This window comes from Nerophis ophidion, linkage group LG13 (assembly GCF_033978795.1).
Source record: "Nerophis ophidion isolate RoL-2023_Sa linkage group LG13, RoL_Noph_v1.0, whole genome shotgun sequence".
Classification (NCBI taxonomy): domain Eukaryota; kingdom Metazoa; phylum Chordata; class Actinopteri; order Syngnathiformes; family Syngnathidae; genus Nerophis; species Nerophis ophidion.
This window is the reverse complement of record NC_084623.1, coordinates 8,368,927-8,384,659: the sequence shown is the minus strand read 5'-3', so window position 1 is coordinate 8,384,659 and position 15,733 is coordinate 8,368,927. Positions and strand designations below refer to the sequence as shown.

Here is a 15,733-nt window from a genome sequence, read left to right as displayed (position 1 = left end):
GATTGCCAAGATCCATGTCGCGGTGGGGGCGGGGTCAATATGATGTAATCAAATATGACGTCATTATTAGTTTAATTAGTGATGATACATATAATTTCTTTAAAAAGACTAAAAAATGTTATACATACATCCTAAAACAAATGTGTGTCATTATATATATATATACAGTATATATATATATATATATATATATATATATATATATATATATATACAGTATATATATATATATATATATATATATATATATGTGAATGTGAGTGTGAATGTGGTCTGTCTATCTGTGTTGGCCCTGCGATGAGGTGGCGACTTGTCCAGGGTGTACCCCGCCTTCCGCCCGATTGTAGCTAAGATAGGCGCCAGCGCCCCCCGCGACCCCAAAAGGGAATAAGCGGTAGAAAATGGATGGATATATATATATATATATATATATATATATATATATATATATATATATATGTGAATGTGAGTGTGAATGTGGTCTGTCTATCTGTGTTGGCCCTGCGATGAGGTGGCGACTTGTCCAGGGTGTACTCCGCCTTCCGCCCGATTGTAGCTAAGATAGGCGCCAGCGCCCCCCGCGACCCCAAAAGGGAATAAGCGGTAGAAAATGGATGGATGGATGGATATATATATATATATATATATATATATATATATAGTTATATTAATTTGCCCAGGTTAAAGAAGACCTGGGCAAATTAAGGCCTGGGGGCCACATGCGGCCAGTTAAACTTTTCAAACCGGCCCGCCGGACATTCCCATATATATATATATATATATATCTATATATATATATATATATATATATATATATATATATATATATATATATATATAGATATATATATGTATATATATATATATATATATATATATATATATATAGATATATATATATCTATATATATATATATATATATATGTATATGTATGTATATATATATATATATATATATATATATATATATATATATATCTATATATATATATATATATATATATATATGTATATGTATGTATATATATATGGGCTATCTGAGCTACAATCGGGCAGATGAAAAAAAAAAAAAAATATATATATATATATATATATATATATATATATATATATATATATATATATATATATATATATATATATAGGGGAATGTCCGGTGGGCCAGTTTGAAAAGTTTGACTGGCCGCATGTGGCCCCCAGGCCTTAATTTGCCCAGGTATTCTTTAACGGAAACACCTACAAGTCGCAAATGTACTTTATCGAAACTTTAGAAGTATGGCTTTTATGTTAAGGAAACGTCACTACTGCCTCCATTGTTAGCTGACTTTTGCTAGTGTTTATTTACGACTTAGAATGCAGTGGAAAAAAAGTGTTATTGTTTTAGGCATAAGGATTGTGAATGATAGGCAACATTGTAAAGAAAAAAGTCCAGTTCCCCTTTGAATAGTCAAAGACATTTTAAAGAAAGTGTGTTGTACTCGAGTACACTTTTACCAGTGAAAAAGTCGTGCTTAGTTTTGCAGTTTGTTCACGGAACAAATCCCATTGCATTTTGCTAAACTATTGCTTTCAGGCCCCCGTGAGTCCAAATTGACCTTTTGGCCTGTTTCAATACAAGCCCACTTCTTGTTCAGAGGCGAGCTGACAGCAGGGAACTCTGCTGACTTTTCTTTAGAGCCCAGGCTTCTCCGACTGGATTTCTTCTCCTCCTCCTGCCTCCCCGACCTTCTCTCTTCTTCCTGTCCCCTCCCCCACGCCAGAATCCCACCCCCCACCTCCTTTCATCTCACCCAGGCAAGAAACCAAATGCAGCAAGGCCAACAAGAACCGCCCACACCACCCTCACTTTGTGGCCTGTGTGTGTGTGTTCTTGTATTTATACCATTCTTGAGACACCAACAAGGAAAAGTACCCTCCATATGAGGAGGTGTGAACAAGTTAGGACATAAATCATGGTCCCAAAACGGAAAACCAATAGAGAATAGAGAATAGAGAATGTCTCATTTGCACCCCTGATAGGGAAATCAATTGGTTTTAAAAGTGCTCACCCTCTGGTCAACATATGAAATAACAAGTGTGTGTAAAAAATTTAGGTGCTCCCCATCTGGCCAACATATGGAATAAGTGTGTGCAAGTAATTGAAATGAGCCCCCTTTGGCCAAAATAATAGTAATAAAAAAAAATAGATATGTATATAGAGACATACTGTAATAACTTGAGGTATATAATGAACATTAAAAAACTATCAAAAACTAAACATTTAAAAGCGGTCTTTTTCTCACAATGTGTCGACTTTTTTCTTATAAAATTGGGAACAATTTACCATATTCTTTCTGCTTCTGCAATATTGCAATATTTTCTTGTAAAATTATTACTTTTTTTGGGTAAAATTATTACTTTTTAAAGCAAAATGGTGACATTTGTCATCTAAAATTCAGATTTTTATCACAATAGTGCTAATTTTTAGGGTCCGCAGGCCAAGGATCCAATTGAAACTGTAAGGTTTTATTATTATTATTATTATTATTATTATTATTATTATTATTATTATTATTCTTTATTATTCCGCACCTTCGCCCCCTAATTTGACCCCCTTAACATGCTTCAAAACTCACCCAATTTGGCACACACATCGGTACGGTGGACCTTCCCAACCTATTAAGCAACCAAACCCCAAAAATGAAAATTGCGCGCTAGCGCTCCCTAGGAAGAAACAAAAAACAGACTGCTTGTAACTTCCGTTAGGAATGTCGTAGAGAAATTAAACAAAAACCTCTATGTAGGTCTGACTTAGACCTTCATTTCCAATTGAAACTTCTATAACAAAATTCAACAGGAAGTTGGCAAAAACCCATTCAAAGCAAAATGTGATTTTACGCGCCTTCAAAGAACCCCTACGCAAAGTTTCCTAAAAAATGTAATTTTTGCCTCTTTGAGCTGTAATTTGACCCCTTAAAATGCTTCAAAGTGCAAGTTAACGCTCTGTTATGCAGCGCGAAAGCCATTTATCAACAACATCCAGAAATGCCGAGCTGTAATTTGACCCCCTTAACATGCTTCAAAACTCACCAAATTTTACACACATATCAGGACTGGCAAAAACTGCCATCTAATAAAAAACCAAACCCCAAAAATCTAAATTGCACTTAGCGCCCCCTAAGAAAAAAACCAGACAAAACTGCATGTAACTTCTGTTAGGAATGTTGTAGAGACATTAAACCAAAACCTCTATGTTGGTCTGACTTAGACCAGGGCTTGAGTTGCGGCCAAAGGCGGACCCGACCAACGCTGCTTGCAGCTTTAATTTTTGTTGTTCTTGTAAAATAGTGATATTTTTGGAGTAAAATGAGGACTTTTGGTATAACTCGGTTGGTAGAGTGGCCGTGCCAGCAACTTGAGGGTTCCAGGTTCGATCCCGACTTCCGCCGTCCTAGTCACTGCCGTTGTGTCCTTGGGCAAGACACTTTACCCACCTGCTCCCAGTGCCACCCACACTGGTTTAAACGTAACTTATATTTTGGGTTTCACTATGTTAAAGCGCTTTGAGTCACTAGAGAAAAGGTGCTATATAAATATAATTCACCTCACCACCATCATGATTTTGCCAAGTAAAATTCTGATTATTATTATAATATTGCCAAAATTTTTACGGTTTCTTATAAAATTGCGACTTTTGTCCAATAAAATTATGACCTTTTTCATAAAACTGCCAACATTTTCTTGTCAAATTGCGACTGTTATTGAGTAAAATTCCAACTTTTATCACAATACTCCACACATGTTCGGTTTTTCTTGCAAAATTTTGACTTGGGTTGAGTAAAATGACCCCTTTATCATAACACGGCAAAAATTCCAACTTTTTCTTGTGAAATTGTGACCTTTTTCTTGGGAAATTCCAACAAAATTTTTCACAACAAGCTTTATTTATGATTGCATAGTTTTATTGATTGATTGATTAAGACTTGTATTAGCAGATTGCACACTTCAGTACATATTCCGTACAATTGACCACTAAATGGTAACACCTGAATAAGTTTTTCAACTTGGGCCCACGTTAATAAATTCATAGTAGTTGAACTGGAAGTACAAGTGCCGTTCCGTCTTCTAGATGTCCAAAGCATTTTTACTCGTACGGATTCTTCATTCATCACTCCAAGAAACGTTTGTAAGTTTTATAGTATACCTAAACAATTCTTACTTACTATACTGTCCCATGTGTGATGTCTGTAGGAGTGTTTCCATGCATATTTGTATAGTTTGTATATATTATTAATGTTGTAAATACATCCATCCATCCATTTTCTACCGTTTGTATACAAATCTTTATATATCGAGAAATATACCATGAATTGATTAACGTGGACCCCGACTTAAACAAGTTGAAAAACTTATTTGGGTGTTACCATTTAGTGGTCAATTGTACGGAATATGTACTGTACTGTGCAATCTACTAATAAAAGTTTCAATCAGTTTCAATGGTCCTAAAGAGACCAAAAGGACTTGGAGAAGGCATTCGACCGTGTCCCCCGGGAAGTCCTGTGGGGAGTGCTCAGAGAGTATGGGGTATCTGACTGTCCTATTGTGGTGGTCCGTTCCCTGTACGATCAGTGCCAGAGCTTGGTTCGCATTGCCGGCAGTAAGTCGAACACATTTCCAGTGAGGGTTGGACTCCGCCAAGGCTGTCGTTTGTCACCGATTCTGTTCATAACTTTTATGGACAGAATTTCTAGGCGCAGTCAAGGCGTTGAGGGGTTCCGGTTTGGTAACCGCAGGATTAGGTCTCTGCTTTTTGCAGATGATGTGGTCCTGATGGCTTCATCTGACCGGGATCTTCAGCTCTCACTGGATCGGTTCGCAGCCGAGTGTGAAGCGACCGGAATGAGAATCAGCACCTCCAAGTCCGAGTCCATGGTTCTCGCCCGGAAAAGGGTGGAGTGCCATCTCCGGGTTGGGGAGGAGACCCTACCCCAAGTGGAGGAGTTCAAGTACCTAGGAGTCTTGTTCACGAGTGAGGGAAGAGTGGATCGTAAGATCGACAGGCGGATCGGTGTGGCGTCTTCAGTAATGCGGACGTTGTACCGATCCGTTGTGGTGAAGAAGGAGCTGAGCCGGAAGGCAAAGCTCTCAATTTACCGGTCGATCTACGTTCCCATCCTCACCTATGGTCATGAGCTTTGGGTCATGACCGAAAGGATAAGATCACGGGTACAAGCGGCCGAAATGAGTTTCCTCCGCCGTGTGGCGGGGCTCTCCCTTAGAGATAGGGTGAGAAGCTCTGCCATCCGGGAGGGACTCAAAGTAAAGCCGCTGCTCCTCCACATCGAGAGGAGCCAGATGAGGTGGTTCGGGCATCTGGTCAGGATGCCACCCGAACGCCTCCCTAGGGAGGTGTTTAGGGCACGTCCAACCGGTAGGAGGCCACGGGGAAGACCCAGGACACGTTGGGAAAACTATGTCTCCCGGCTGGCCTGGGAACGCCTCGGGATCCCCCGGGAAGAGCTAGAAGTAGTGGCTGGGGAGAGGGAAGTCTGGGTTTCCCTGCTTAGGCTGTTGCCCCCGCGACCCGACCTCGGATAAGCGGAAGATGATGGATGGATGGATGGATGGTCCTAAAAAGGGAAGCATTTTTCTGAGGTCCCCAGAAAGTAGGAAATACAAGAGTGTGTGTGTGTGTGTGTGCTTGTGTGTGTGTGCGTGTGCTTGTGTGTGTGTGTGTGAACTGATTGTGTTGTAAATTCAGTTGTACGGAATATGTACTCTACTGTGCAATCTACTAATAAAAGTTTCAATCAGTTTCAATGATCCTAAAGAGGGAAGCATTTTTCTGAGGTCCCCAGAAGGTAGGAAATACAAGAGTGTGTGTGTGTGTGTGTGTGTGCTTGTGTGTGTGTGTGAACTGATTGTGTTGTAAATTCAATTGTACAGAATATGTACTCTACTGTGCAATCTACTAATAAAAGTTTCAATCAGTTTCAATGATCCTAAAGAGGGTGGCATTTTTCGTAGGTCCCCAGAAGGTCAGAAATACAAGTGTGTGTGTGCTTGTGTGTTTGTGTGTGTGAACTGATTGTGTTGTAAACTCAATTGTACGGAATATGTACAATTGTGCAATCTATTAATAAAAGTTTCAATCAGTTTCAATGGTCCTAAAGAGGGAGGCATTTTTCGGAGGTCCCCAGAAGGTAAGAAATACAAAAGTGTGAGTTTGTGTGTTTGTGTATGTGTGTGTGTGAACTGATTGTGTTGTAAATTTAATTGTACGGAATAAGTACTCTACTGTGCAATCTACTAATAAAAGTTTCAGTTTCAATGGTCCTAAAGAGGGAGGCATTTTTCGGAGGTCCCCAGAAGGCAAGAAATGCAAGAGTGTGTGTGAGTGTGTTTGTGTGTGTGAACTGATTGTGTTGTAAACTCAATTGTACGGAATATGTACAATTGTGCAATCTACTAATAAAACTTTCAATCAGTTTCAATGGTCCTAAAGAGGGAGCCATTTTTTGGAGGTCCCCAGAAGGTAAGAAATACAAGAGTGTGTGTGAGTGTGTGTGTGTTTGTGTGTGTGTGCTGATTGTGTTGTGAATTAAATTGTACGGAATATGTACTCTACTGTGCAATCTACTAATAAAAGTTTCAATCAGTTTCAATGATCCTAAAGAGGGTGGCATTTTTCGTAGGTCCCCAGAAGGTCAGAAATACAAGTGTGTGTGTGTGTGTGTGTGTGCTTGTGTGTTTGTGTGTGTGAACTGATTGTGTTGTAAACTCAATTGTACGGAATATGTACAATTGTGCAATCTATTAATAAAAGTTTCAATCAGTTTCAATGGTCCTAAAGAGGGAGGCATTTTTCGGAGGTCCCCAGAAGGTAAGAAATACAAAAGTGTGAGTTTGTGTGTTTGTGTATGTGTGTGTGTGAACTGATTGTGTTGTAAATGTAATTGTACGGAATATGTACTCTACTGTGCAATCTACTAATAAAAGTTTCAGTTTCAATGGTCCTAAAGAGGGAGGCATTTTTCGGAGGTCCCCAGAAGGTAAGAAATACAAGAGTGTGTGTGAGTGTGTTTGTGTGTGTGAACTGATTGTGTTGTAAACTCAATTGTACGGAATATGTATCATTGTGCAATCTACTAATAAAACTTTCAATCAGTTTCAATGGTCCTAAAGAAGGAACCATTTTTTGGAGGTCCCCAGGAGGTAAGAAATGCAAAAGTGTGTGCGCGTGCTTGTGTGTGTGTGTGTGTGTGTGTGTGTGTGTGTGTGTGAACTGATTGTGTTGTAAATTCAATTGTACGAAATATGTACTCTACTGTGCAATATACTAATAAAAGTTTCAATCAGTATAAATGGTCCTAAAGAGGGAAGCATTTTTCTGAGGTCCCCAGAAGGTCAGAAATACAAGAGTGTGAGTGTGTGTGTGTGTGTGCTTGTGTGTTTTTGTGTGTGAACTGATTGTGTTGTAAACTCAATTGTACGGAATATGTACAATTGTGCAATCTATTAATAAAAGTTTCAATCAGTTTCAATGGTCCTAAAGAGGGAGGCATTTTTCGGAGGTCCCCAGAAGGTAAGAAATACAAAAGTGTGAGTTTGTGTGTTCGTGTATGTGTGTGTGTGAACTGATTGTGTTGTAAATGTAATTGTACGGAATATGTACTCTACTGTGCAATCTACTAATAAAAGTTTCAGTTTCAATGGTCCTAAAGAGGGAGGCATTTTTCGGAGGTCCCCAGAAGGTAAGAAATACAAGACTGTGTGTGAGTGTGTTTGTGTGTGTGAACTGATTGTGTTGTAAACTCAATTGTACGGAATATGTATCATTGTGCAATCTACTAATAAAACTTTCAATCAGTTTCAATGGTCCTAAAGAGGGAACCATTTTTTGGAGGTCCCCAGGAGGTAAGAAATGCAAAAGTGTGTGCGCGTGCTTGTGTGTGTGTGTGTGTGTGTGTGTGTGTGTGTGTGTGTGAACTGATTGTGTTGTAAATTCAATTGTACGAAATATGTACTCTACTGTGCAATATACTAATAAAAGTTTCAATCAGTATAAATGGTCCTAAAGAGGGAGGCATTTTTCAGAGGTCCCCAGAAGGTAAGAAATACAAGAGTGCGTGCGTGTGCTTGTATTTGTGTGTGTGTGAACTGATTGTGTTGTAAATTTAATTGTACGGAATATGTACTCTACTGTGCAATCTACTAATAAAAGTTTCAGTTTCAATGGTCCTAAAGAGGGAGGCATTTTTCGGAGGTCCCCAGAAGGTAAGAAATACAAGAGTGTGTGTGAGTGTGTGCGTGTTTGTGTGTGTGTACTGATTGTGTTGTAAATTAAATTGTACGGAATATGTACTCTACTGTGCAATATACTAATAAAAGTTTCAATCAGTATCGATGATCCTAAAGAGGGTGGCATTTTTTGGAGGTCCCCAGAAGGTCAGAAATACAAAAGTGTGTGTGTGTGTGTTTGTGTGTGTGAACTGATTGTGTTGTAAACTCAATTGTACGGAACATGTACAATTGTGCAATCTATTAATAAAAGTTTCAATCAGTTTCAATGGTCCTAAAGAGGGAGGCATTTTTCGGAGGTCCCCAGAAGGTAAGAAATACAAAAGTGTGAGTTTGTGTGTTTGTGTATGTGCGTGTGTATATGTGAACTGATTGTGTTGTAAATTCAATTGTACGGAATATGTACTCTACTGTGCAATCTACTAATAAAAGTTTCAATCAGTTTCAATGGTCCTAAAGAGGGAGGCATTTTTCGAAGGTCCCCAGAAGGTAAGAAAAACAAGAGTGTTTGCGTGTGAACTGATTGTGTTGTAAATTTAATTGTACGGAATATGTACTCTACTGTGCAATCTACTAATAAAAGTTTCAGTTTCAATGGTCCTAAAGAGGGAGGCATTTTTCGGAGGTCCCCAGAAGGTCAGAAATACAAGAGTGTGTGTGAGTGTGTGTGTGTTTGTGTGTGTGAACTGATTGTGTTGTAAACTCAATTGTACGGAATATGTACAATTGTGCAATCTACTAATAAAAGTTTCAATCAGTTTCAATGGTCCTAAAGAGGGAGCCATTTTTTGGAGGTCCCCAGAAGGTAAGAAATACAAGAGTGTGTGTGAGTGTGTGTGTGTTTGTGTGTGTGTGCTGATTGTGTTGTGAATTAAATTGTACGGAATATGTACTCTACTGTGCAATATACTAATAAAAGTTTCAATCAGTATCAATGGTCCTAAAGAGGGAGGAATTTTTTAAAGTCCCCAGAAGGTCAGAAATACAAGAGTGTGTGCGAGTGTGTGTGTGTGTGTGAACTGATTGTGTTGTAAATTCAACTCACTGTTAGTGTTTGTTCCCACATTGCTTGTTGCTGTAGGTGTTGTGTGAAATATAAACCTCTTAGGGGTAATGGACGCATGCTTAGAACTTTATACATTTAAACCACTTAAGCACAATGCAAGCCTCAAGCCTGGAAAAAAGTCATTGTTAAAAAAATTGTGTCACGGTGAGGGTAAAAAGGATATTATTCACAAACTGCGAAAAAAGCTCAATTTATTCCACTCCGTCACTCACTTTCTCGAGAAATTAGCAGAAATTATGATTATTTCGGTAATATCTCTAGAGTAATTTAATTACCGTGGCATATTTTCCTCCCGACTGTGGGGAGCCGCTGGCCAATCAGCGACGAGCGCCGTAGGAAAACAAGCGCCGCGATTGGCTGAGACGCCGCGGCGGTTTCAAGGCGCTCCGCGGCCGGCTGAAAGGGGGAGGGGGGTGGTCTTGTGAATGGCGGGGCGGCCTTGAAACCGTCGCGGAGTGACGAGCGCGAGCCTGCGGACTTCCAGCCGCCCGAGAGCCGACACTCGGAGGAGTCAAGCCACAAAAGATGGCCATTTAAGACTTTTTTTTTCGGTTCCCCGACGAAGCGTTTCACTCGGTTCAAGCTCGCCGGTGCGCGTCGTCGTCAACCCCCCCCCACATTTTTTTTAATCTTTCTGGAGGACCGTGGTTTTTTGTGTTTTTTTTTTTTCCACGGGAGAAGTGAGAGTGGGCTGCTTGGAGTCACTTACAAAGACCATCAAGAAGTCATGACACGACGGAGGATTTACTTGGATGTGACTCTTTGAAAAAACAAGCCACACCGTTTGACCGTGGGTGAGCCTGCCTGAGACTACCATTGACGCCTTGGGACGTTAAATGTAGATTTGGACCCTTATTGAGTCGCCCTACTTGGATCAAAGTTTTTCCTTCCCTCCCCCCTCCCCCTCCTCCTTCTCAACTATGGCGGCCAGGTCCACCACCAGCTCTGTGCTTGTGCGGATCATGTGGCTGCTGTGCGGGGTGTCCTTCACCCCGGCGTCTGCTCAACACTACAACAGCGAGAACGGGATATCAATCCCGGAGCACGGCTTTTGCCAGCCCATTTCCATCCCGCTCTGCACCGACATCGCCTACAACCAGACCATCATGCCGAACCTCCTGGGCCACACCAACCAAGAAGACGCCGGGCTGGAGGTGCACCAGTTCTACCCCCTGGTGAAGGTCCAGTGCTCGGCCGATCTCAAATTCTTCCTCTGCTCCATGTACGCTCCCGTCTGCACGGTTCTGGAACAAGCCATCCCGCCGTGTCGGTCCCTGTGCGAGCGAGCGCGGCAGGGTTGCGAAGCCCTGATGAACAAATTCGGTTTCCAGTGGCCGGAGAGGCTCCGCTGCGAGGCGTTCCCCGTCCACGGAGCCGGGGAGATCTGCGTGGGTCAGAACACGTCAGAGCCCAGCAGCCCGGGCTCCTCGTCGTCCCCGTACGCGCCCGAGCTGGTGACCCTTCCCCCCAGCATGGGCCGACCCAAGCCTCCCCAGCACAACCCGCAACACGAGTTCTCCTGCCCGCTGCAGCTGGAGGTTCCGTCCTACCTGGGATATAAATTCATGGGGGTGAAAGACTGCGGGGCTCCCTGTGAACCCGCCAAGCCCACCGGGATCATGTATTTCCGGGAGGACGAGGTGAAATTTGGCCGTCTGTGGGTCGGCATCTGGTCCATCCTGTGCTGTGTGAGCACTTTGTTCACCGTGCTCACCTACCTGGTGGATATGAGGCGCTTTCGATACCCCGAGCGGCCGATAATCTTTTTATCCGGCTGCTACTTCATGGTGGCTGTGGCGTACGCCGCCGGCTTCTTCCTGGAGGACAAAGTTGTTTGTGTGGATAAATTCAAGGATGACGGCTACAGGACTGTGGCCCAGGGGACAAAAAAGGAGGGGTGCACCATTCTCTTCATGGTCTTGTACTTTTTTGGAATGGCCAGCTCCATCTGGTGGGTGATTCTGTCCCTCACATGGTTCCTGTCAGCGGGCATGAAATGGGGCCATGAAGCGATCGAAGCCAACTCGCAGTATTTCCACTTGGCCGCGTGGGCCGTCCCCGCCATCAAGACCATCACCATCCTGGCTATGGGTCAAGTGGACGGCGACGTTCTGACCGGAGTATGTTTCGTGGGGATCTTCAACGTGGACGCCCTGAGGGGTTTCGTCCTGGCTCCGCTTTTTGTCTACCTGTTTATCGGAACGTCCTTCCTCCTGGCCGGCTTTGTGTCCCTCTTCCGGATCCGTACCATCATGAAGCACGACGGCACCAAGACGGAGAAGCTGGAGAAGCTGATGGTCCGCATCGGGGTGTTCAGCGTGCTGTACACGGTGCCGGCCACCATCGTCATCGCCTGCTACTTCTACGAGCAGGCCTTCCGGGAGCACTGGGAGAGGACCTGGCACATGCAGACGTGCAAACGCTTCGCCGTGCCCTGTCCGCTCCACAACTATGCCCCCATGACCCCGGACTTCACCGTCTTCATGATCAAATACCTGATGACCATGATCGTCGGTATCACCTCTGGCTTCTGGGTCTGGTCCGGCAAGACCCTGCAGTCGTGGAGGCGGTTCTACAAGCGCCTTAGCAACGGTAACCACGGGGAAACGACAGTGTGAAGTGGAACAAGGTACAGAATTACAATAACCATAAAGAGAAAATGAGGTCAAATAGCTTTCATTTTTATACTATTTTGGACATATTTTTTTCTATTTGCGACAACTAGTCCACAGGCTCACAGACACAACTCTCACATATTCAGTACGGAATTGAACAATCTGCATTTTTTTTTTTTCCCTCTCAAGCAACCCTCAAAACTTCTTCTTGTATGTAATTTTGGGGGGGGTCCCCGCTCCATGGACTTGTCACAAACACCGGACTTGAAGTTATCTTTATTATTCACTCGTCACATCCTTTATGTTAGCTTTCATGTTGAATGTACTTGGTGTGTCCACTCTCCCAGTGGCCTACATAGCATGACGGAAAAAATAAGACTGACGGGCCTTAGAAAGTCTCCTGACTGTGAATGCGTTCTTCGGCCTTACCCGGCCTCTGCCATTGCACGTTGTAAGTTACTCTACCCAGTAATGGGAGACTGAACTGCGAATAAGTTCGATTAATGCAGTGGCCGGTTGCCAAAGGGGCGGCCCACAACTCTTCTAGAAATCTCTTTAAACATATTTCCTCCTCCATTGAATGTTCACTCCGAAGGTGAATGAAGTTACTGTTTGTGTTGGTTTGCACAAAAAGGTTGTTTAAAATAAGTGTTAAAAAAAGCGACTGTTACACTACAAAGCGAGCGACTAAATTCCTGGTGGGTTTCTCGTGTCGGGTCTGGAACTGTTACATCCCATCAACCGTTTTGAGCTGTCTAAACCAGTTTGAGTCTCAATTGGCTTCTGAAGTTTTTGTGTTGTGTTTCTTCATGAACTCATCGGTACCAATGGGCGGATTTTAGAGACCACACACACACACACACGGCTCAGTCTCTGTGTGTGGTCTCTAAACCGGACCCCACATCAGAAAGACTGTAATGGGTTTCTTCTGTGGGAGTGGATCCTGAATGTTATTCTTGCTTAGATAAAGACGATTGTTCACACTTAAGCCTGCCATTCTTTGTTTTTATTACATGTAGATGTGTGAAATGGGTTTGACTAAATCCGCCAGGGGATGAATTGTTTTGTTTTTTTTTTGTTTTAAAGTTGCTCCACACCCAGACTGAGATTTGACGTTGATTTTTAACTATCGCGAGACTTGTAGAACCGAGGGACGGCGCTACTTACAGAAGCCATGTTTCTGTCCTGGTGCCTGATGTCCTAAGTCAGTGGTTCTCAAACTTTGGACCACCGTAACGACCAACGTTAACCCATCCATTTTCTACCGCTTGTCCCTTACATGGGTCACGAGGGGGTGGTGCTGGAGCCTATCTCAGCTGCCTTTCGGGCGGTAGGCGGGGTACACCCTGGACAAGTCGCCACCTCATCAAACAAGGTCACACTGTGTTTGAATATTTAATTGGGTTTACCGCAGTTTGAGAATCACCGTCCTAAGTATCGGGGGCTGGGGGGAACACAGACAAGGTCAAAGGTCACAAGGGTCTGAGTGTTTGCGAGTACATGTGTGAGTGTGTGTGTGTGTGTGTGTGTGTGTTCGAGCGTTTATATTTGCATGACCTGGAATTGTTTACAAGCTGACAATGTAATACTATCGGACATGTTTGTAAGAACTGTCAACCAAGTGTCTTATGAAACAACTTTATGTTTTCTACAGGAGAGTACCGCTCAGTCATGAAATCGTAGTGCCGAGAAGACATTCTTGCACGTTGCATTTTATAATGCGACGGGGAAAAAAACCCAACAACTTGATTTCATAACTGATTATACCAGCCAACTTAAAATAAGTGGCTGAATAAAACAGTCGCCGGTGCATCAGCGATGCACAATTTTTCTACTTGTAAATAACGAAAAAAGAGCCTTTTTTCAGAAATGCGGGGTTATTTTTATTTTTCCCATCTCAAAAAGCTATATTCTGGATACACTACGCGATGTTAGTAAGCATACTGTATATACTCATTTTCATAGTCATATCTTAGCAGCGTCCCCATATGAATGTTTGGGAGGGTGAAAGGAGTAAATGATGCAAGACTCGCCGGTCTTGTTTTTGTATCAACATCATTTCAGATTTTATGCATGTTTGCGTGTGTGCGAGTGTGTGGCGGATAGGAACATTATGCAAGTAATCCAACTTCTTATAGGCATATTGTATTTATGGGGATGCTCATTTGTCTCATTTTTTTTGTCGTTTTTTTTTTACTTGTTTTTCAAAACGCCTGTTGTGTCTGTACAGTCTGAATAAAAGTGATACGGTTTGTAAAGGGTTGTGTTTTTTTTTTTTTGTATTGGAATTTGATGCGATACTCCCAGCAGGTACAAGACATTGATATGACGTGGATTGTACAAACCCCGTTTCCATATGAGTTGGGAAATTGTTTTAGATGTTAGTATAAAACAGGGGTGTCCAAAGTGCGGCCCACAGCTACCGTATTTCCTTGAATTGCCGCCGGGTATATAGTATGCACCTGACTTGAATTACTGCCGGGTCAAACTCGCTTGGCAAAATAATTAGCGCATGCTTAGTATTACCGCCTGGCCAAACTCGTTACGTCACGAGTGACACTTCCCCTGTCATCATTTTCAAAATGGAGGAGGCTGATTTCAATACCGGTAATTTGATATCGCATAAAAGTAAGAAGATTAAGAGCTATTAAGTAGGATTTAAGGTCCAAGCTTACATCACACTCAAATTTTTACTGCATGCCTTTGGTAAGTGCCGGAGTGAGAAGAGGTTTTAAAATAATTAGCACATGCTTACTTTTACCGCATGCCTTTGGTAAGTTCAGGAATGAGAAGAGGTTTTAAATTAATTAGCGCCCCGGTGGCAATTCAAGGAATAACGGTAATTGTTTACCGGCATGCCACACATTTTGCAAAAATTGCAAAATTGATAGTATTGCAAAAATAAAAAGTGGAATGAGGTGAAATCTAATGAGAAAAAGTGGCGATGTTAACATAAAGCTGCCATGCTGGCAGTTTTTTTTTTCCTTTTGTCTTTATTTTTTTTTTTTTCCATTGCTCAAATTAAAAAAAAAAATCTATGTTATAATGAATTATTACTTAAAAATTATCACTTTAAAATGTTTTATGTGGAAAAAATATTGCATATGTTGTGTGGTTGCCATATAAAAACACCAAAGTTTTGACAAAAGAGCATAAAACAAAACAAAATAATAGTTCAGACCTAAAATCGGAAGTTGATCTTGAAATTTAAGTGTTAAAAGTAAAAAAAAAACACTAATAAAAAGGCATCACTTAATGAGTGGGGAACCATTCGGATCTCAAATATATTTAGTAGGATTTTATTTAACTTTTCACTGTGATTACTCAAAAATATTAAATAATTAAAATCAATGGTGTCCTGCTTTGAGGGCTTTAATTGCTAAATAAAGGAACTCTCCTGGAAGAATCAATAAAGTACTATCTATCTATCTAAATACTGCATATTTCAGTTTTACTATAAAAACAAAGTTGTCTTTGACAGAAAAGGCATAAAACCTTATTTGTTTTACTTTATATCAACCTCATGTTGACATAGAGATTTACTGTAAGCATTAATTAAAAAATAATAATTTGACCTATTTTTAGTGACTGAGACCCTCTATGCTCTAAGGAGCCCTAAGGATAAAAAACCCCCAATATATTTTGTTATGGTTTGAAAATGAAAAATATCAAAATGGCCCCCGCATGCTTAAATTTTTCTGTGTGCGAGCCCTCTGTGGAAAAAGTTTGGACACCCCTGGTATAAACAGAATAAAATGATTTGCAAATCCT

At 41.6% G+C, this 15,733-nt stretch overlaps 1 protein-coding gene across 1 annotated transcript; it reads left to right on the top strand.

Annotated features, from left to right (window-relative positions):
- The first annotated feature begins 9,791 nt into the window (after positions 1 to 9,791).
- LOC133564186 (frizzled-7-A-like) lies at positions 9,792 to 14,220 on the top strand. Its single transcript, XM_061918330.1, has one exon. It carries the CDS (start codon positions 10,268 to 10,270, stop codon positions 11,963 to 11,965), a length of 1,698 nt encoding a protein of 565 aa, XP_061774314.1. The 5' UTR covers positions 9,792 to 10,267; the 3' UTR covers positions 11,966 to 14,220.
- Positions 14,221 to 15,733: the final 1,513 nt, after the last annotated feature.

Bases quoted from the DNA above. Each gene is read 5' to 3' on its own strand.
- LOC133564186 (XM_061918330.1), top strand. From the start codon at position 10,268: ATGGCGGCCAGGTCCACCACCAGCTCTGTGCTTGTGCGGATCATGTGG.